The 22169-nt window shown below is 42.5% G+C and overlaps 1 protein-coding gene across 1 annotated transcript in view; it reads left to right on the top strand.

Annotated features, from left to right (window-relative positions):
* F13A1 (coagulation factor XIII A chain) overlaps positions 1 to 22169 on the top strand; it is a 144749-nt gene that overhangs the window by 35904 nt on the left and 86676 nt on the right. The window contains exon 5 of the mRNA XM_060307705.2: positions 11317 to 11568. Within this exon, the coding sequence (XP_060163688.1) occupies positions 11317 to 11568 (252 nt within the window). The remainder of the gene's footprint in view (positions 1 to 11316; positions 11569 to 22169) is intronic.

The following is a 22169-nucleotide window of genomic DNA, read 5'->3' on the forward strand; positions in this document are numbered from 1 at the left end:
TGCTTCCTGAAGCTGATTGAGAAACAGATAGGCACCAAAGCTGCTAGCTGCCATGCATCTGGTCAGTGATCCCTACTTTCAGTCCAAAGTGTGTTTCCCACACACTCCAAACCTTCCTTGGGCTTCCAGGGCCCAGCTTGTGGATGGCAGAATCCCGAGAAATGTGTAAACATCCTTCGTCATTTGAAATTGTTTCATAACAGTTGGAGTGAGGAGGGACGAAAGGCCAGTATGCAATTTGGTTCATAATCATGGACTCCATCAAAGTACAATAAACTAGACTTGTGAAACCAGCATCCTCTCGCCCCAATATCACTAGATCCTAGAGGATATAAACCTCGATGGGCTGTTAGAACAACAGAACCTCATTCAGACTCATGCCAGGGAAGGGCTACAGATTCCCCTAGAAAAAAACTGTGGTGTAGGTAAACTTTGTACTTCAAGTGGCCACACGTTTCACACCACCTCCCTACCTCAATGTCCAGGTCTCTCCCAGCTGTGAAAACCAGCTTTTAGGAAAGGTATGGTAATCAGGTTTCACATCACAGAGTAACACATTTAAGCAAATGTATTTCTCTCCAGGGATAGAAATATTCTAGCCGTATCTCTAGTTTGTCCTCTATTGGAAGGATTTTCATGATCAAAAAAGCAATGTGGGCATATCCTGGGGAGTCAGGAGATCTTCATAGCAATCTCGATTACTCTCCCACAGTCTACGTGGCAACCAGAGTGATTTTTTAGAAGGACTTAAGGTAGATCATATCTGTTTTCTACTGATTTCTTTTCTCAAGAAGAATAAATTCCCAAATCCTGACAACAGCCTACAAGGCCCTGCTGGATCCTCTGGCTCTCTCACCCCATCTCCCACGGCTCTCTCCAGTGTTCTCTCTGCTCCAGGCACATCAGACTCCTGGCGCCTGCCGAGAACACCGTCCTCAGGACCTTTGCACGCACTTTCATGCTCCCCTCTCGGTGTCTGCACAGCTCATTTCCTCCCTGCTCTTCCACCTCTGCTCAATGTCACCTTACCAGAGTGTCCTGCTCTGGCCACTCTCTCCAAATCAGCACCCCACCCTATCACTCTCTGTCCCCTTTAGCTGCTTTGTTTATGTTTTTATAGCATTTATCTTCGTTTGATGTCGTATGTATTTATTTGTCTATTGTCTGTTTACCCCCACTAGACGGTATGCTCCATGAACCCGTGTGGACATCGCTATATTTTCAGTACTTGGAACAGTGCCTGGCACTTAAATGGTGCTCAGTAAATGCTGAGTAAATCCCTGCACCACGCCACATCAGCAGCCCCATTTTAATTCATGCTCAGAAATAAAAATAAAATAGGTCTAAGGAGTTTTATTTGCTGTTGTAACCGTTAGACGCCATAAAAATAATAATTTGTTCAGTTCATGACATGTGCTTCACACATTATTATTTCAGTGCTCACCTTTTTAAATGTCTGGTTTACAGATGGAAAATAGACTAAGAGAGGTTGATTACCTTCCCCAGACATGAGTGCTGGACTGAACAAACAGACCTGGAAGTTCAAATCATTGTTCTGCAACTTGATAGCTGTGTAACCCAGAGCTAGTTGCTTAAGTTCTCCGAGCCCCAGTTTCCCCAGATACTAAATGGACGTAACTCCTAAAGCCAATATAAAGTATTAGGACAAGGTCTGACACATTGCAGGGTCAGGGCCCAGAGCATAAAGTAGACACTTTTCTAGGTTTTATAAGCAGCAGAAATTTAATCAAAGGAATTGATTACACTGGTGAGAGAACAGCTAAGAAGCCAAACGGGTGGCACAGTGAGGCAACTCAGGAGTTAGTATCAGCAGAAAACTGTGGACCTGGGGCACGTGGAGGAGGGGGAGGTCTTACCAGACCCAGCAGCCATTGCTGAGAGCTGGGAGCCATGGAGGAGACTCAGCCCCCCAAGAAGCAGAGAGAGACGGGGACACACAATGCAGCATCTCCCCATCTGCCTCCAGAGCCCCTCACTGGCCAAACCTACTCAGAGGGCAACCCAGAAGGCAATGCATCCTGGGAAGGGGGCTTCCTGGGAACCCAGAAGAGGGTCTTGGGAGGTGTGGGCCTTGGGTCTGAGAGCGGCCAGGCCGTCGACAGGCTCAGTAAATAAGCACAAACAGTAGTTATTACTCCCCAGTGGACAGCCTGGACCTCAACCCCACCTTCTCCGACTTCTATTTCTCCTGTTCCTTAGGAATTGGATCAACCGTATGAACCAATCTTCAGTGCAATGTCACGTTCTATAACCAACTTCATCTAAATCGTAGAGATTTTATGTTGATTATTTTTTCTTAAAGACTAAAAATATTCTGTCTTCTCTCCAGCGTCAACACACACACATGGGGTTAAGGGAATTCCCAGAAAACTAGCTTCCTTGAGTAAATCTGTGTAGCAGTTAATCACACCAGGCCCTGCTTTTGGAGCAGATGCCCACTAGGCTTGCAGCCTGGTGGTGAGTCGCAGGGTTCGAGGAGATGACTGTTTTTCTTGTGTCCAAAATCTACAGTGTCTAGCACCTAGTAGGCACTCAAAAACTCTTTGGCGAAGAATGAAAAAAACCTGGGGTCACCTTTGACTCCACCCTCCTCACTGAGAACGAGCATCTCATCCCTGACCAAGCCTGTATTTCTTCTGCGTCCCGGCACTCATCTTCCCTCCAGAGCCAGCCAGTATCACTCTAGGGATGACGTCATGCCACAGCCGAGTACTCCGGCAACCCTCGAACCTCCACCCCTGTCCCCTAGCAAACCATTCTCCTTCCTGCAGCCGGAGCGATCTTCCTGAAGAACAAATCTCATCAGGCCAAGTAAAGCTTCTCCTGTCCCCTCTCCCGTCCTTCCTAGGACACAACCTAGATGCCTTGGCACGGTGTCAAAGGTCCCTTTGGTCCTCACCCTGCCCAGATCAGCTGCTTCTCCTACCACAGGCATCTCGTGGTTCCCTCACGATGCGTGCTTTCCTTCTTCCCTCCGCTAGGAAGGCTCCTTCCTGCCTTGTCCACTTTTAAGATTATATCCCAAAGCCACCTTCTCAGAGGGATCCTCTCTCACTTTGTAGCACCTTTAGTTGCTTCCTTCTCTGGGTTTCCACTGCACCAACCAGCTGCGATGACTTGTGTTTCGGCATGCTGGAGGCACGTTCGAAGTGTGGTCCGTTTTGTTGAAGGAGCCGTAAGGTCTTATTTCGCCCAGGAAGAAATTATCTTATCTCCGTGTTGTTGACGTGTCCTCTGAATTTTATCCCATGTCCTTTTCTTCCTCTCTGTGCTGTTGGCAACACCCTGGGCCAGGCCCTTGTCTCCTCATGTCCAGATTATTACCGTGGTCGGTCATCGGAGGCATATGCACTTCACAATGCTGACCGTCCTCTGCAGGCATGGCCTTATTATCTTTCCTGAATCATTCAAAGAACCTTGCACAGTGCTGGTTTCATATATATCTCACAGAATTACACCTTACCCCCAAAAATATTTTAAGAGACTTAGGAAGTGTTGAAAGTGACATAAGGTAGACAAGACACCTTAAAGAATATAGCTATCGGACTTCCCTGGTGGTGCAGTGGTTGAGAGTCTGCCTGCCGATGCAGGGGACGCGGGTTCGTGCCCCGGTCCGGGAGGATCTCACATGCCACGGAGCGGCTGGACCCGTGAGCCATGGCCGCTGAGCCTGCGCGTCCGGAGCCTATGCTCCCTAACAGGAGAGGCCACAGCGGTGAGAGGCCCGCGTACTGCAAAAAATAAAAAAGAATATAGCTATCATCAAGCTACCAAATATTTATTGAGCCTACTATGTTCCAAGATGATGCAAGGCACCAGATGTACAAGGTTAAACAAAAGTCAGTCCCTGTCCTCAAGAAGCTTTCCCTTCCTTCTCTGGTTTGCTAGAATAAACATTTCCAGGAAGTCTTCTTCCTTTAGAAAACATCCAAATAAATAAATATAGATAAGTAAACTTTACATATACATCCCACTGGCAAGATATTAGATAGAAGGCGTAGGTTCCTGAGTTCCGGAATGAAATGATTCGCTTTTGAACGTTTATGTTGCTTTCCTCTTAGTTGTTACCATCTAAGACTTTTGTGCCTTTTTTGATAGTTTCTTTTTTGGTGGTGCTGTTTTGTTTTCTTAGTTGGTAACCTGGTGTTCCTAAAAGTTATCCAGAGACTGAGTCCATCCCGGTCCCTGTGCACTCCCATTCCATTCTAAGACAGTTAAAACAAGGTTTGCCTCCCTTTACAAGGCTGCTGTATTCACACTTCCAGTCCTGCCCCATGCATCATGCTGTCACTGTAATACTTCCAGGGCCCATCTGGAAACAGATTGATTATTTTGAACATGAAAGGTGTGTCTTGGGAAAAACAAATGAACAAATGGAAAAAACAAATGGAACAATGAATTAACATCATGAAATTTACCTTCCCAGCTGGAGACGTGATATATTCATGAGTTCCTTAGAGACAATCCTCTTGTAAGAATTCACTATTGCAGAAAGTCTGCAGTTAGGTGGAGTCAGAGCTCAGCTTGAAATGTATTTATATATGAATGAAAAGTACCCCTTGAAGGAAAAAGTTTAGAACCAGAAATTTTTGTCTCTTGTGAAGGGTGCTTGGAATTGACAACTGGTTACCACAGGCTCTCATTCCAGGGCTTCTAAAGTCTGGGTGATGTTCTTAATGGGACTCGGCATCTGCAAAAGTCTCAGTTCAGTCCATTGACATTTATTGGCACCTACAAGGCATTGTGGTATCCTATGGAGCTATAGAGCAATAGAACAATATCTTCAGGTCCATTAATAAGAAAAATAGATATCTAAGTTAATAAGGAGGAAAAGTTTTGTCTGGGGTTTCCTGGTGATTAATTAAGACCCTCATGACCGAAAGTATTATCATTAAGTATAGCGTAGGTGGAACACAGACTATGGCCACTTGAGTTGTGGATGATTGCCCAAGAGATGAGAAGTAGGGGTGTCCTGAGGTTCACGCTTCCACATTTCAGAGCACCAGGGAAAAGTGACTGACAGGCGCACCTTCTTCAATTACAGGAACGTCCTCCTCCATCCTATGTCCTCCCAGGTTCCAGGTATAAGCAAGGTGAAGTCAGAATGATTCTATTAGCAAACCCTGTTCAACTAAGCTGACCACACTGTAGGCTAATTAGTGGCCTTCCTGGACTACCTGGGACCCTAATCACCACATAGGACATTATGTTTTTAATGTAAAAACATTCCAAGCCATCCACTTACTAAAACATTAATGTTTTTAATGCAGTACCTTCCTCTGCGCGGTGCTACCTATGCAGGGCTCAGCATGCAGTGGGTTCTCAGGTCTGTAAAATCAATGATTGAGAGCAAGTGTCCCCCAAGATCACGTAGGGCTGAGTCTGAGCTGGAGGTGGATTTCTCTTGCCCACCATGTAAATGACACGAATATGGAGAAGCCGTGCAAAAAGCTCAGGCCCATGGAGCCAAGGTCAGTAAAGAATAAAACTGTAAAGGAATTAAATATTTTCATCCTCTTCCTCCCAGTTACAAGCAGTGGGATGTTAAGGTAGGTGCCTCTCTCTGTATTCACACGTCTATATTATATATAAAGAGAGAGTCAGATAAAAGAAGGCATGGGTGCATTTGAATACAGGCGTACGGTCCAAGCGAATTTTCCCTTACAAGGAGTATTAGCGTGGCCTGAAAAATGCTTTACAGATGAAAACAAACATTTAAACTAAGAGCATATGTTAATTTCTAGATCACTTGGGAAAATGACACCCATTTTAGTTAAGTGTGAAAGAACGCAATTGGTAACTATATTTTTTCACGGTTAGTAAGTAGTCCAATTTCAAAGACTACATTATTGAAAACAAAATGAGAATCCTTTCTGGGATATTATATTTCCTGCTTCTATTCTTCTTGCTCAGAGTTTTTTTAACACGAAAGTTACACAATTTTGGAAAAAAGCAAAACAAACGTCTGTGCAGCCATTATTCCCTTTCAGCAAACGTGCCTGGTGGTCACCTCTGGAAGGCCGAAGTTCACATCCACATTCGGACAAGGGTAGCTGTTGGGCCATCCTGGATGTTGATGGATGGGTGTTCCGGAGTGTAGGCTGATCGAGGGCTCTTAAACGTGCTGCCTCCCGAGGGGAGAGGGCTATTTAGCGAAATGAAATACTACTCTGTCACAACTTCCTCACTCATCGAAATCAGTTCGATCCTGGAAAATTCTTCCCCAGAGCTGTCATTGAAATCATTACATTCAGAATTAAACATGGTGTTACGGAGCAGCTGACAAGACCCTGAAGTACTATTGACACATCAGGTCTCACATTAATAATCAGCTTTTCCATACGGTGTATATGAAAAGGCCTGAGAATCTGGGTTCTTTTTTGGCCCTTTGGAATGTTCCTGATTTGCCTCCATAGGCTGGTCTTGTGCCACACAGCCTGACCGAATGAGTGGTGTCCTTCTCCTTCTCCCTTCTCCCTTTTGTCACTGACATCACCTTAAAAACCTTCCCAACTCATGTCCCTCGCAGCCCAGAGACCCTCTTTGTTCTTTTTTTTTTTTTTTTTTTGCAGTACGCGGGCCTCTCACTGCTGTGGCCTTTCCGTTGCAGAGCACAGGCTTCGGACACGCAGGCTCAGCGGCCATGGCTCACGGGCCCAGCCGCTCCGCAGCATGTGGGATCTTCCCGGACCGGGGCACGAACCCGTGTCCCCTGCATCGGCAGGTGGACTCTCAACCACTGCGCCACCAGGGAAGCCCCAGAGACCCTCCTTGGAAGGCCCTGTCTGCCAGGTTTTCTTGCTCACCACCAGTGATTAAGCCCTGGGATTCACACTGCCGCCTCACACATGTCGTATCCACCACCGCGGTCCTAACTGTCCTTCTGCCTCCTATCCCGTCAAATCTTGCAGCTTTAGTCTTCTCTTGGCTTCCTCCTCTTTGTAATCCCTCCAGCATCCTCCCACCGTCCCCACAGAGGCAGCATGATGCAGGGAAAGGAGAACGGGCTTTCTAGCACAGAGGTTTCAGTCCATGCCCTGTGTCTGCCTCTGCCCACTTATACGGATGTCTTGCATGTGATAACCTCACAGAACCCCAGTTTCCCACCTGTAAACATTCCCTCACAGGGACCCGGGGAAATAAACCTCCATTCCTGTTGTGCTTTATTTCCATCTCTCTGTGAACTGCCTTGGCAACGCTAAACAACTTTTACAGTAATAAACTTGAAAATTTTAGCAGTGTCTAGTAAAATCAGTAAAAAGTTACAACCCATTTCCTACGTCTTCAATACCCTCTGAGACTGTGAGGGATTTAACTAGGAGGTTTTAAGGAAACTAAATGTTGACCCCATAGCAGTGAAGATGTTTGTTATTAGTTTAGTAACATATTTCTCTTTGAAGAAAAAACTAGGTGATGGTATTTTCTTCTTAGGCTCAAGTCTTAGACACTGAGTGTCTGTAATCAATCACCCCTTAAAGAAATAAAATATAAAACTCTCTAAGGCAGAGGTTGGCCAACTTTTACTGTAAGGGCCAGATAGTGAATCTTGTAGGCATTGCAGACCATATCGCCTCTGTCACAGCTACTCAACTCTGCTATTGTAGCACAGTAATACACAAATGAATGAGTGTGTTCCAATAAAACTTTATTTACACAAACATGCAACAAGCTACATTTGGCCCATGGACCATAAAGTTTGCCTCCTACGTAAGTCATGAATGGAGATGACAGTGACCATAGTGATTCAGAAAACCAGATTTTTTTAGTGAAGGGCGGGTTTTAGATAATTCTGTGATAATTCTGGAATTATTAAGGTTTTTTGGTTAATACTGAATGCCATCACTTTGGTGGGGGGAGTGGATGGGGGGAGCAGAGGCTGTGCAAGTTTTCTAGATGGAAATATTAGTCAGCTCAGTATATTTGAATCTTGAATAAACTTGCCTTTGTAAGTAGATTTGGGTTCTTTAGGTTGGCTATTAGTGAACTCATCCTGTCTTCCCGCTCCTGGAACAGAGAAAGGACGAATTAGGGGAATCAGAAAGCTTGAGAAAAGGGGGAAATAACAATGACTACCATTTATTAAGCTGTCCTCCCCATCACAAACTATGACCATATTATCCCCATTTTACAGAATACGTGAAGTTTTAGTTGAGAGAGGATGAATACTTTGCCGGGATCACACAGTAAGTGTCAGAGCCAGCGGTATTGCTTTCTCCTTGGCCACGATACTTCCCTCAAGAAAAGTAACCTGCTTTCCCCGGGACACCCACTTTCTTCAGGTTTAGAACCAGAGAAGGCCGTGGGGTGGGGGGAAATCACCCCTTCTTCCTTCTAGCTTTCCTTTCCAGTAGCTGTTATGTTTAAAACACAAACAATAAATGTCTCGTGAGTCAACTTCTACTGCATGCCAGGCATAAAGCTTTCATTCTATTACAAAAGCTATTTTCTTCCCATTTCCAGGACTGCAAAGAGACAAGGAAATGGAACTTCAGACAATTAAGAAACGTGCCCTAGGTAGCACCAAGAGTTAATTGCAGAGTCAGAATTTCATCACAATTCTCACCAACACCAAAGCATTGTCTGCACACACAACTGCCGTAGAGCTTAGAAGTGAAACTCCCAGGCTCTTAAGCCAGACTGACTGGTTCAAATCTCAACCCACTGGTTACTAGTTGTATCACCCTGGACAAATTGCTTAATGATCTTGTGTGTTAGTTTCCTGATTTGTCAAATTAGGATGTTGATAATGATTTCCCTCTCGCAGTTTGTTATAAGGAGTAAAATAATACATGCGTATCATAAATAGCACGGGCTTGGCTTTTTCCATAGACTATAAGCTCTATGAGCACAGGAGTCTGTTTTGTTTGCTGTTGTGTCTTTAGCACTTAGAATAATGCCCAGCACACAGTAGGCAATATCGTTGCAGGAAGGAAAAAGTTTCAAACAAACTAGCCTTTAGATTAAGCTGTGACTGGGTTCAAAGCCAGCATGAAAAAAACATGGTTCTCCTTTTTCTTTACTTTTTTATGTATAACTTGAATTTGATACATAAAATTTAATATGTCTTTGAAATCATAACAGGAAGTGTAATAATGGAAACTAGCAATTGCCTTGGTTATTTCGATACTCCTGACAATAGCGGATGTTAGTACAAAGGTGAAGCGGAGTCTCATAGCACATAGCTTTGGATACACTCTCCTAATTCTTTGGTATTCCTAAAGGAACCTGCTTATGTAGTTCATTTTAAAATTCCTTTCATCCTTTTTCTCTAAATCTAATAAGTCTGTCATTATCACACATTTTATCTCCAAAAGTTTACTTTTACCAAACTTGTGTCGTATTTAATACTGTGGATTCTAAATGAGAGTCAGTATTTAGTGGCAACAGCTGCCAGGAGTCACTGTAATAAATGAACTATGGTCCCTTTAGCTGGCGAGATTGCTTTGATGTCTACACTTCAGCACTGATGGGGGCTCCGGAGAGCAACAATGCCTCCAGAGAAAAGGGTAAACTCATGCCCCAGTCTGAATGTGTACAAAAAGGAGCATATATACCGGAGGTATGGGGATGGCGGTGCCTTTGGAACAAACAGTTCTTGCAGGTGGATTTATGTCCGGGCTCCGGGAAGCTGAGCCCCACGTATTCCCAAGAACACCACCTAGACACACTGTCATACCTTGGCAGAAAAACATTTTCAAGGCTTTATTGGATTTATGATAATATTCATTCTGAGTGTTGATAAACTGACACCCCTAACAATAGCAAAGCACTGGGGTTCTAATCTTTCTCCCTGGCTTGCGCTGTATACATTTATTTTCATTAAGAATAAGTATCTCACAGAATTGCACAGTGGCAGCTTATGGAACGACCTCCTTCGAATGCTCTATCTTCAACAATATGCCTACCAAGGAATCCTTTAAAGACCTCAGTCACTGGAGAGGCCAGAAAGAATCATTGTTTTTATTTGTTTTCATGCAGAATTCTCTACATGGTTTATGTTAAGCAATTGAAGTGAATAAGTTTTAAAGCTTCTTCTGCTTACAATCAAAATAATTTAGACGTATTAGTCTGATTTGTAATTTTCTTCAAGTCAAGAAGAACTGAATGTCTAATACATTTGGGAAACGTTCGTAAATGAAAGATTTGCTCCAGTTTAAAATATCTATCTATTTGACTCTTCTGTAAACCAAACTATAAATTGAACTGTAAGCCAAAGAGTTAAAGAATGCTGTGAGGTTTGACTTTCGCAGTGAAGACTTTGATTTTCCAGGAACCCAGTGGTAAACTTTAGTTTTGGGGTCAACCTCATGAAATAAGAATTTGGCCCAAAATGGCAGCAATAAAGAGAAATAAGATTTACCCTGAGATAGCTTATACATAAAGTATGATGAGCCTGGACATACAGTAAAATACCCTGCTGTTTAATTTCCTGTTGAAATAATAGCTAAAAATTTGTTATGCATGAGAAATTATGTGCAAAGCGTCTTACGTGTATTATTTTATTTCATCACCGTGTACTATTTTTTTTAACATCTTTACTGGAGTATAATTGCGTTACAATGGTGTGTTAGTTTCTGCTTTATAACAGTTGTGTAGTATTATTATTCTCATTTATTGATAGAGAAAAAGAGAGGAAAATAGAGATCTGTAAAGGTCAAGTAATTTGCCAGAGGTTCCAAAGGTAAGGAAGTAGCATAGCCAAGATTCAAACCTAGACAATCTGCCTCCGGAGCCTGAATTCTTGCCCATGACATAAGCCTAAATTACTAATGATGTTGGCAATAAATACGTTTCAGTTAAACACGAAAATAGTGACATATGGACAACTTATAAATGTAGCTCTATTATAGGTAGTATAACAAATAGTAAAATTGTATTCAGAATAAACGAAAACATTTGCCTTACACCCCTAAAAAAGCAATTCTACATTTTTAGACGGCAGAATTTCAGGTACTGATGACTTCACATTACCCTATAAGCTCTGTTTTTGTTTCTGCATCCAAGGTTAGTATTTCCACATCTTATTTGAATTCATTGATCAACCAACAAAAAACTCTGTAAGCACTGTTACTCTTTTTTTAAAATCTAGACAGGACAATTCTGACCTTCAAAGAAGTTACAAAAATTGTCCACCATCAGGCAGCAAGTTGGTGGCCAAAGTGAAATTCCAACCCAAGTTTCAGGATTTCAAGTCTAATGAATTATTTCCCACCTTTCGCTATAAAGGTGACAGAGTGAGAACAAAAATGGCTTGTGAAATCTCCTTAACACTATACTTCTTCTTTCTTCTCATAGGTCGCTACCCTCAGGAGAACAAGGGAACCTACATCCCAGTCTCTGTGGTCTCCGAGCTGCAGAGTGGCAAGTGGGGAGCCAAAGTTATCGCGAGAGAGGACAGGTCTGTCCGGCTGTCCATCCAGTCTTCTCCAGACTGCGTTGTGGGGAAGTTCCGCATGTATGTTGCTGTCTGGACCCCCTATGGTGTAATCCGCACCAGCCGAAACCCAGAAACAGACACGTACATTCTCTTCAATCCTTGGTGTGAAGGTAAGGGCCAGGGATTTATTTTCTTATTACAAAAATAGTTCCTATATTTCTAATGCGTCTCTTTTTGGATGATGGCAGAATTATTCTACAAGACGTCCCTTTCCTACATACACTTTCCATGTTTTAAAGATAGAAAAAGATACAAAATTTGTCCTCACTGTATATGAGGACGTAACCTGAAGTTAATGCTGCTATAGATTTATTGCAGGACAATTGAAGATTGCCTAAAGCTGCACCATTAGTTAACTGTGGAGCTATATGTTGATGGTATCACCTCTGTGTATGTTATTGCTCTGTAAACGAAAAGGGTTTCTTTAACTTGACTTTCAAAACTATTAGGATCCAGAAGATGTGGGGTATATATCTATATATCTAGTCTCAGCCATAACAAAGAACAAAATTTTGCCACTTGCAGCAATGTGGATGGACTTGGAAGGCATTATGCTAAGCGAAATGAGACAGAGAAAGACAAACACCGTATGATACCATTTATATGTGGAATCTAAAAAGTGCAAACTAGTGAATATGACAAAATGAAGCAGACTCCCAGAGAACAAACTAACGGTTACCAGTGGGGAGAAGAAAGAGGGAGGGGCGATATAACGGTAGGGAATTAAGAGGTACAAACAATGAGGTATAAAATAAGCGGCAAGGATATATTGTACAACAGGAGGAGCATAGCCAGTATTTTATAATAACTATAAATGGAGTATAACCTTTAAAAATTGTGAATCACTGTATTATATATGTACAGCTGTAACTTGTATCGTACAGCAACTATACTTCAATTTTTTTAAAAAAAACTCTTAGGATCCGTAATCTGGCTTCAGAAAAATAGAATAAAGTTGACCCCATCTGTAGTGGAACTAATTTCTCTGTCTCCTTAATTCAAGAAGAGAAAGCCTGAATGTCTAACAGATTCTACAAATTTGTTTATACGCATAGTGCGTGCACACTTCATAAACCGTAACTCTGGAGATGCAAACATGTAACTTTATTTTAATATAATACAACTTAATCTCTACTGCTATTTTGAGCCTTCCCTTCTGGCTGCTGCAGAAGTTAAATCTGGTTATAGTCAAATAAACTCAGTCAAGTCCAAGGATTTCTCTACCAATCCAATTTAAAAACTCAATCACACACAGTACTTTTCCCTATCCGCATCTCTGCTCTTCCTTGTCTGCCCCCTGCTTCCATACTTGGCATGAGGCTGATTTTAAGTTCCAGAGGCAGATGCAATGTTGTAGCAAAATTGAGGGAAGAGAGTCCATGTTTAGATCTTAAGAAATAAGGTAATGAAACATATAAAAGCTGATGGAACCAAAGGCTTCTCACATCGTCTTATTCCATATGCATTGCTCTCCAATATCTTCCAAAATGGGTCTATATTAGTGCTGACTTTGAACGTGAGAGTTGCACTTAAATCAGGCTTGATCCGAACTTACATATAGATAATAAGTGAACAACAATGTTTTCTACTCTGTATAACATAAACCTGGATCCTACTGACCTTTTCTTTGAACTGTCTATTCCAATAGATGGCACTGAGCTAATCCTATCCTCCCCACTCACCACCTCCATCATCCTATACCCAATAATCCTTATCTATGAGACAAGTGTTCAAAGTTGATGGTGACAGGAGCTGCTAACTGGGCCATGTGCAGTTCAAAGGTACAGGGATCTGTTTATAGTAACCTTGCCAACCAGATACAACTGCAAATGAGTGGATAATGGAGAAGACTGAGGGGAGTGAGGGGGTAGAGACAAACTAAGGTTTTGAAAATGTTTACTTGGAGATAACTGTAGACACTCAACCAGAAATGACCGGAGATATCCTGATATGTAAGATGAGAATCAGAGATGTGAATTTGGGACTTATCGGCAACTTTGGAGAAAATAAAGATAAAGAAGGAAAGAGGATGTCCTATCAAGCCCTAAAGAACCCTAACATTTAGGGGTATAACAGAGTAGGAATCAGCAAGGGGGGCTGAGATGGTGGAATACGTAGGTGGTGGCCTAATATAAGAAAATTGTATTTTAAAAAGCCATACTTATAAAATAGGTAAACCAAGAATTTGTTACGGATTTTATTTGCATTAGAGAAAGAAAATCATACAACTTCATATAACTATCCAACACCCTAAGGTATTTAAAGAATGATATGATCTGCCCAAACTTTGGTTTATTAACAGCTTTTCTGGATTACATCATCTGTGTAAGATGGGACACATGTCTACATGCATTTGCACTTATGTGGCCTCTCTTCTAGAGGTGAAAAGGGTTAGTCATGTTGCCTGACCTATTGACTTTACAGGAGGACCATTCAGGAGGTTGATGGTCTAATAACCTTCAACTACCTGATCATTGCCTTGGTGTTCCATTGTAGCCATGGTGAGCAGCTTCCAGGTACCTCTGCTCCGATAGAGTGACATAGATCTAGAGATGACATGGTGCTGCCACTAGATGCTGCATTACAGAAAAGGAGCAGAGGGGCATTGCTGATCAGCGGAAGGTGAGAATAAAACCAGAGAGTTCTAGTAGGCACTTGAATAGGTGAGTCTAGAGCTCAGAGGAGATATAGCTGAGCTAGAGATATAAATATGACCGCCAGCAGGAGCCAGCGGCAAGTTTAAAGGAAGAACAGGATGGATTTAGTATAATCAACAATTCGAGTCTAAGCAAAGGACAGGGAGATTGACGAAGAGTAGCCAGTGGGGTAAGAGGGAATCAGAAGAACGTGGTGTCACAGAGTCGGAACACCAACTGATTCAACGAGACAGGCTTTAGCTCTTTGGAATGCTGCTTATTAGTTGAGTAGGATAAGAAAAGAAAGTGGCCATACACTGTGAAAATACAGAAATCATTGGGAGAATTAGAAAGATTGTTTTACTGGTGTGATGGGGACAGAAACCAGAGAGATGGGCACGGGCTACAATGTAATGGGAGGTGAGAAAGTGGAGGCACAGGTATTATCATCTCCTTCAAGAAGACCTTCTGTGAAACACAGATGGTGATACGAAGGTCAAAGGAGAATTTTTAAAGACAGGACAGAGTGGACATAATTTTCTGGTGCTGGAGACCAACCAGGAGAAAGAGTTTACAGCCCAGAGGGAGGGTGGTGGTTCACAGCCTTCTCTGCCCCCTGGAATCACCTGGGGGCTTGGCCACTGACGCCGCGGTCTCCCCACCCAGACATTCTGCAGCTTGGGATCCAGGGCTTATAAAAAGCTCTGTAGATGATTCTTGAAGACACGGTTGAGAGTCACTGACTTAGAGAAATCCTTGAGTGGGTGGGATCTAGGGAACAGGTGAAAAGCCCTTGATAGGTGGGACTATCCATCCCCCACGGTGACAGGAGCAGAGTAGGATACGGGTGAAGGTGCAGGTTTTCTAGACTCAGTGGAAGGAGGACGAGGTTGTTCCCTCCTGTGATTCTGTGTTTCTCAGTAAAATGTAAAGCACAATCATCTGTTGAGAACAAGAGGCAAGGAGGGAGTATTGGAAGCTTGTTGGAGGAGACATAAGAGTTGCGAGGTGGGAAGCAGGCTTACTACATGAACATGGCAGGTGGGTCTGCCCCGGTCCCCAGAACCCAGAGAAAACTGCCACAACCCCTTAATTCCTTGGCCTGTGAAAGTCCAAACATTTCTGCAAATTTCTTGGGGATATTGTTGTGGCCATCTCTACGTGTAGGAATCCTATATCTCTCAGTGCTGACACCTGTGCTGTCTCAGAAACATCATGAACAGTTACCCAAAACATCTATGAATGTCTAGACATTAATTGCCACTTGGTGTGGGGCGGTGAGAGGAAGAAAGGTTTACAGTCGTCTCTCGGAATCCCTGGGGATTGGTTCGGGGACAGCCACAGATACCCCAGATCCACGGATGCTCAAGTCCTGTATTTGCCCTTCATAGTCCTTGTGTGCCACGGATTCAACCAACAGCGATGGTAAACATAGTACACAATCTGCGGTTGGTTGAATCCGCAGATGAGGAACTCGCGGGTACACAGACCCCAACCGTGCTGTGGTTCTCCAACTCAGACCACATCAGAATCACCTGGAGGGCTTGTTAAAACACAGGTTTCTGTGCAGCCTTCTCATATTGATGAGGTCTGGGTGGGGCCTGAGAACTTGTATTTCTAACCAGTTTCCAGGGGATGCTCATGCTGCTGGTCAGGGGCCACACTCACAGGACCACTGGTTTACATAATAATCACAAGATAATTATTACAAAACACAGGAGACTGTGTTCACTCTTCTTAAAATTCCACTGGCTCCCCCCTAACCCTAATTCCAGGCTCTCTCCAGCTTTTACTGCCTCCTCTCTCTCTCCTTTTGTTTTCCCTTGTCCTCCAAACTCTGCTCTCTCATCCTCTCTCAGGAGCAAATTCTCTTATTCTCTCACGCAGAACACGTCCGCAAGCCTTTTGATTTCTTTCTTTGGGCTCTTCTCCAACAGTCGACTACACTTTTGTGCTTCTACACACTTTTCCAAAGCTATTCCCTCCAGAAAAATTCTGGCACCAGCCTTTAAGTTAATACCTTTTTACATTTTTATGTTAATGCTCACTGAGCTCTCCCGGGGATGTGAATGGAATGGGGGAAAGAGGTCTTCTCTTCATTTCTCTCCTGCTGTGGTTTTCCCGGCCTAGAAATCAAAGCATAATCCAACCAGGGGATCCGTATGATGAACCCCACACACAACCAAATGCGCTGTTGCCTGACAGTCAACCAGTTTCGCGCTTGCACGCGCTAATTCGTAACAATGGACTCCTAGAGATATGATCTGGCAACTAGAAAGTACATAAGAAGAGAGGCCATTGCCCAAGGAGAAAAGATAACAAAAGAGGAAATCAGAAGCTGTCAAAATAAAGCCAGGTGAGCAAAGATGCTGAAAACACCACACTCTTGACATGGAAGTGATGTCCAAGGTGTCTTAGGACACTGCGCTGAAATTACACAGGCAAGTACAGCACTGATTGATAAAGAATGATCAGCTCTGTTGCTGGGAGCCCTTCAGCTTGCTTTGTATTCATAGGCAATTTATCCTCCTTAATCACTCAATCATTAGTGGGGATCAATAGCTGTACCACGTTACTGAGGGCAGCGGTGGACGTCCGGAGAATTATTGGTTAGCTTTTTAATTTAATTGTGCTCACCAGGCTTCAGGTCCGTTCCAGGAAAGAGCCCTTCTCTGGGTGTTGGAGAGAAAACTGTACCCACAAAGGCAGCAGGAGTGAGCTGGGTGTTTATTGTGAAGTCATCTTATTTTTCTGACCACTTGGGAACTCTAAATGGTTGAATGTATTTCCCTATTTAAGTTCAAACTGTTCCAGATTGGTAGTCTAGCATTAGTGCCAGAGAGTGTGTTCTGAAAGATTTCAGTGTCCCGTCCTGTGCTCAGTACTCAGGTCAGTATTTGATGGCTCTGTTTGGTAGGGCACCAGTCATTTTCAAGGGGTTCGGCTTTTCTTAATCACTTGTTTCCCACCTCATTCCCCATCACTGATTTTCCCTTAAATCCAGTCTTCATCCTAGCACCTAGCACAGTGCCTGGTACATACTTCATGTTTAATAAATGTTTGTTGCATTGATTTAATAATTCCAAGTAAATGCTTTTTAGGTTCACTGCACTTATCATCACAGATAAGTTGTGAATGTAATCTCACAACTTACCATCTTGGAAAAAGTCAAAGTCATACATGATGCATGGGGGACATGTGTTGTGGGTACGTGTGTAGATTTCTCTCTCTTTTAGCACCTGACACTAAATTAGCATGTGGTATTTCTAACTTTTCATTCAATGTGATTTTTGCATTTTCCTTTAAACAAAGAAATCTATTAAATTTAGTGTAAAGAAATCAATAACTTTCCAGTATCTGGATGCTTTTAATAGTAAAAACATACGACCAACTTGTATTTTATTACAACATTCGTTCTTATACTATGTGCTTTGTAATTATACATCGTCATTTAGACCCTTCAGTACAGAATGGAGTAATGTACCAGGCCTGGTATTCCTGGGGTAACAATGAACAACACCCCTTTCTCTTGGAAACCCTTGAGCCCAGAACAGAATTTACACCCTCAGGCTAGAGCCATTCATCCATCAATCCACAAATATTAATAGTATATCTCCCCCAACGCTCATGACAACATAATTACCCATGGGTAGTACAGCGATGTTATTTATTCATTCACACATATTAAGGATCAATGCTGAAGTAGGCACTCGAATATGGTAGTGAGAAAGACAGTCTTTGCCCTCAAAGAGCCTCTGGCAAAGGTTTCACAAATGAGCTACTAATAAACATGAATTATAGCAGTTGCAAAAGAAGTCATGACACAACAAGAACATGTAATAGTAGCAGAGCACTGGCCTCACTGGGGAGTAGGGAGAGACGGGTCAGCAGATTATCTTTGTACCCTCTCCAGCCCCTAGAATAATGCTTGCATACAACAGCAGTCAGATAGTTGGTTATCTGAATTTTTATGAAGTTTTAATAAAGCTTATGTGAAATTTTTAAGCCTTTATTTATTCTAACCTTCTGTTTAATGAAATAGCATATATCCTTCTTGCAAGTGTCTAACACATTAGAGTCTCATTCTTACTTCTTGTACCGAGTGAGCATTATTCAGTGTGACACTGCAATCAGAAGGAAGCCCAGAGAGCTCACAGTGAACGTTATTTTCAGTGACATATCGATGACCCCAGATTCAAGGTCCAAAGCTGTTTCTGGAAGGAGCAGGTTTGGAAAGTCTGTTCCAGAATTCATCTGCCGATTCATGTCGTTTATAATTCCTTAGGTGGGCGGGTTTCTTTTTCATATCTTCAAATGATGCTCAAAGCAGGTATCTTCCTGCATTCTGTGTTTCAGAAAGCAGGATCCTTTTCTCATTCAGCCTAACATGGTGCCAGGCCCAGAGTTAATACTCATGAATGTTTGCTGGATTGAATTGATAACCAGCACTGCAAGAGGCAGGGAGAGGATTATTAACCTCATATCTCAAGAGTAAAAAACAGACCCTGTGGTATTACATAAAATTTTCAAGGTCACACAGGAAAATCAGGAAACAAGCTGGGGCTAAAACCTGGTTACCCTGATTTGGTCAGGGTAAGCTCTTTCATTTTCAGAACCAGAACCATGGGTACCCTGTATTGTGTCATGAGACAAACAAGGGGTAGATGCTTCTATGATGTTCTAATGAACCCTGGGAAGCCTGCCATTAAAAATAAATAAATAAATAAAAATAAAACCAGGTTGATAGCTAAAAGATCAAACAAGTTTCCTTTGCAAAAAAAAGAGAGAGAGAGAGAAATTAAGCATCCCAGCAAGGGCACAGGCTCCCTTTGAGGAAATGTGCTAAGTAAAGAATATCAGATATTTTCTTTGTAGAATTGCTTCATCAATAATAGTCTGTCTTCTGAAGATATTTAAGTACACTGAAAATTCCTTACCCAGCAAAACTGGAAAAATAACACAAATCAAATAAACTTCCCAAGCTGGCCTGAGCTGTAATGTAATGCGGCGTGTTTGCCGGGAACACGCATAGACCCAACTGTTGAGGAATCGCTTGCCTGGGTTTCATGGGCTCGTTCCATTCCAGAGTTCACAGGTACAAAGGCAGGCCTCTAGAGAGGCTGACTTAACCCGTTTCAGGAAGACAGTGGCTCTGGACCCTTCCAGGAAAAAAGCGCAGACTCTGGAAATGCCACTCCCTGATACACTGCAGTGTTTCCCGATTCCCACGGGTGGGACTCACGTGCCTATAGCGCACACCGCCTGCTGGGGTCACCGCCCCGTCGGATTCACTTTGAGATGGAAAAGCATATCACGACGACTCTGATCTGGAGTCACACTTGCTCCCCAGATGAAGGCACCCCCTCGAAGACCGATTACACTCACCCAGCACGTCTTGCCTCTTTCTTTAGTGACACTCAGTTTTTACATAAAGGGGAGGCAAGTGAAGGTTATTCCTAATCCCTCATTCAGAATTTCTCCCTTCACTAAAAACGTGAGACATTTTGCCTTCTTGAAGAGGCCAAGCCGTTATTTCTTCCAAAGGATCAGAAGCAGAACCAAACTCTGATTTAAGCTCTTCGGCAGTCTCTTCAGAGATCGAGTATACGATAGCATCCCTAGCTCTGCAATTGTCTTTGATCCCTTTGCCAGGCTTGAACTTAATGACCTTAGAAATGGGACTTGCTTTAACTTTAAAATAGCATGTAAATAAGCAAAGGGAAATTTTCTACCCACGTGGTGTTGAATAGCCCTCCTTCTCCCTAAGAGGTTGTACAGATACTAAAATCAATATGGTCAGCATTCATTCTTACAGGTTTGTTATAAATTCTTACTTTCTCTGAGGGGGAAAGCGGCAAATTGTAATTTCCAAGGGTGCCAGAAATCAGCCGTAGAAGTGAGTCCCGGCATTTCTCAGCCCCCGGTTTTCTTTTTTGGACTGGACTGCCCCACCAGAGGAATCGTAAAATAAATGAGGCCGTTCTTCTTTACTGCTTGCCTCCTGTAAGTCACCCGGGAAGAGTGGTTATTCACAAGGCATGCTGAAGGTCTGTTCTGGTGGCAGAGGTGCTGGGTAAGGCAGATGGAGGTATTATTGCATAATCACCAATGGCGCCGTGTTTTCTTGTGAGTTTTATTGTGGTGACGGTGGTTTGCCAGAGGTCTCATAGGATCAAGAGGATGTCGACGGGTCCATGGTGCTGCCATTCCAACTCTATGAGCTCTCTAGACCTAGCTTCTCCTATCAGCTCTCACGCAACTGAGAAGTGTAGTCCCCACCCTTACGTACGAGCACACACACACACACACACCTCTGCTTTCTATCAATAACAGTTCAGATTGTTGGGCCACTAGAACAGTGACACGTCAGCTCATTTTTCCTTTTCATAGTATAATAGTACCCTCCGTGCCCCCCCAGATCTAGAAAAACCTCACCACACCTCTCTAACAAAAGAATTTTTAAAACAAACAAAAACAACACCAAAAAAAAACCCACCAAAAATCTCAAGAGGCAAATGATTAAGTTTTCCTGTTTTTTGTCAGCATATCAAACAAAGAGAGTTTTTTGGCGTTTCCATGGGGATGTAATTTTTTTTTTTTTAACCCTAGCTTTGGACTATATTTTAAAGTGACAGATCTGAATAAAAACGGAGGAAAGAAAGCTCTTCTTTCCGCCCTCAATCTTCCTTTAAAATCATAAATAAATTTAAAATTAAATTCAAGCCTCCCCATTTGTTTTCCTTGCCCTCTGCTGTGGATTCATGATTACGCCCGCCGAGTTTGAGGTAAGGTTTAATTCAGCCGCTGCAAAGAAAAGGATGGTCTGGTCTCGAGCTGCAGAACTCCTTCCTATTCATGGTTTGCCACCTAAATTTATGACTTCCCATCACTTATAACCCAAAGCCCAAAAATAAATCCTTCATTTTCTTGGACTTCTCTCTCACTCTCAAAGCTCAGACATCCATCCCCATCTCTCATTCTTGCGGTTGGCGTTTACTCTGCCACGTTCCCAGGCACAATGTGCTGGACGCTGGGGAGACCATGCCCTGATCCCTTGGACTCAGAGTCATAGTCTACTTGGGGGACAGCTTAGTATTCAAATCCTGGCTTCACCTCTTACCTGCACTATGACCTTGGGATGGACACTTCTCTCTTCCTCAGTTTCCTCATCTCCAAAATGGGGAAAAATATTATGCCTTCCTCTTAGAGATGTTATGTGTTTTAAAGAGTTTGTTTTTGTACCACACTTAGAAAGTTTCTGGCGTGGAGTAAATACTAAACACATACTTGTTCAAGAAATAATTAAATCATGGAACAATTTCCATATAGTGGAGTGAATGTCACTGCAGCATCCGTAGGACACTACAAAACAAGGCTTAATCCAACCTGTGCTGGGAAGAAAAGAGTACAGGGAGGCTTAAAGAAGGGGGGAAGTTATCATTGTATAAAGATATTTAATAAAGACATTGATAATAAAAAAAGAACACACCATATTGTTCTTGAAGAAAAATTAATGCAACAAAGTTAAACTTGTTAACCTCTTCTTAAATAGATGGTTTCATGTAAACGCAACCACACTTTAAAAAATAACTTTTTTCTCATGATGAAAGTCTTATTGTAGAAATAAAAAATAATGAAAGCATAAAAAGAACGCAGAGATCTACAAATCACAATTACCATTTTGGTGTACTTCCATTCACTTAGTGTACTTTTGAATGGTTTTAGTTTTTAATTGACAATTAGTTGAATACATTGCCCTTTCAAATATACACACATGTATGTATATAAATGGTACAGAGTGGACCTTCCCTTACACCTACGCTCCAATCCTAGAGCATCTCCAGAGAAAACAAGCTTCAACTGTGTATTTCATTCCAGATATTTTGCTATAATTGTACATATTAATGTCCATATGTACATCTATAGAGTTTTGATTTTATTAACCACAGGTGGGATTGTGTTCTGCACGTTTCTCTATACTTTCTTGCACAATATACCTTGGAGAGTTTTCTATATCCGTACAAGCATATTCTTTTTAGTGACTGCTTGGTATGGTTGTACCATAATTGATTTGG

This window comes from Globicephala melas, chromosome 11 (genome assembly GCF_963455315.2).
Source record: "Globicephala melas chromosome 11, mGloMel1.2, whole genome shotgun sequence".
NCBI lineage: Eukaryota > Metazoa > Chordata > Mammalia > Artiodactyla > Delphinidae > Globicephala > Globicephala melas.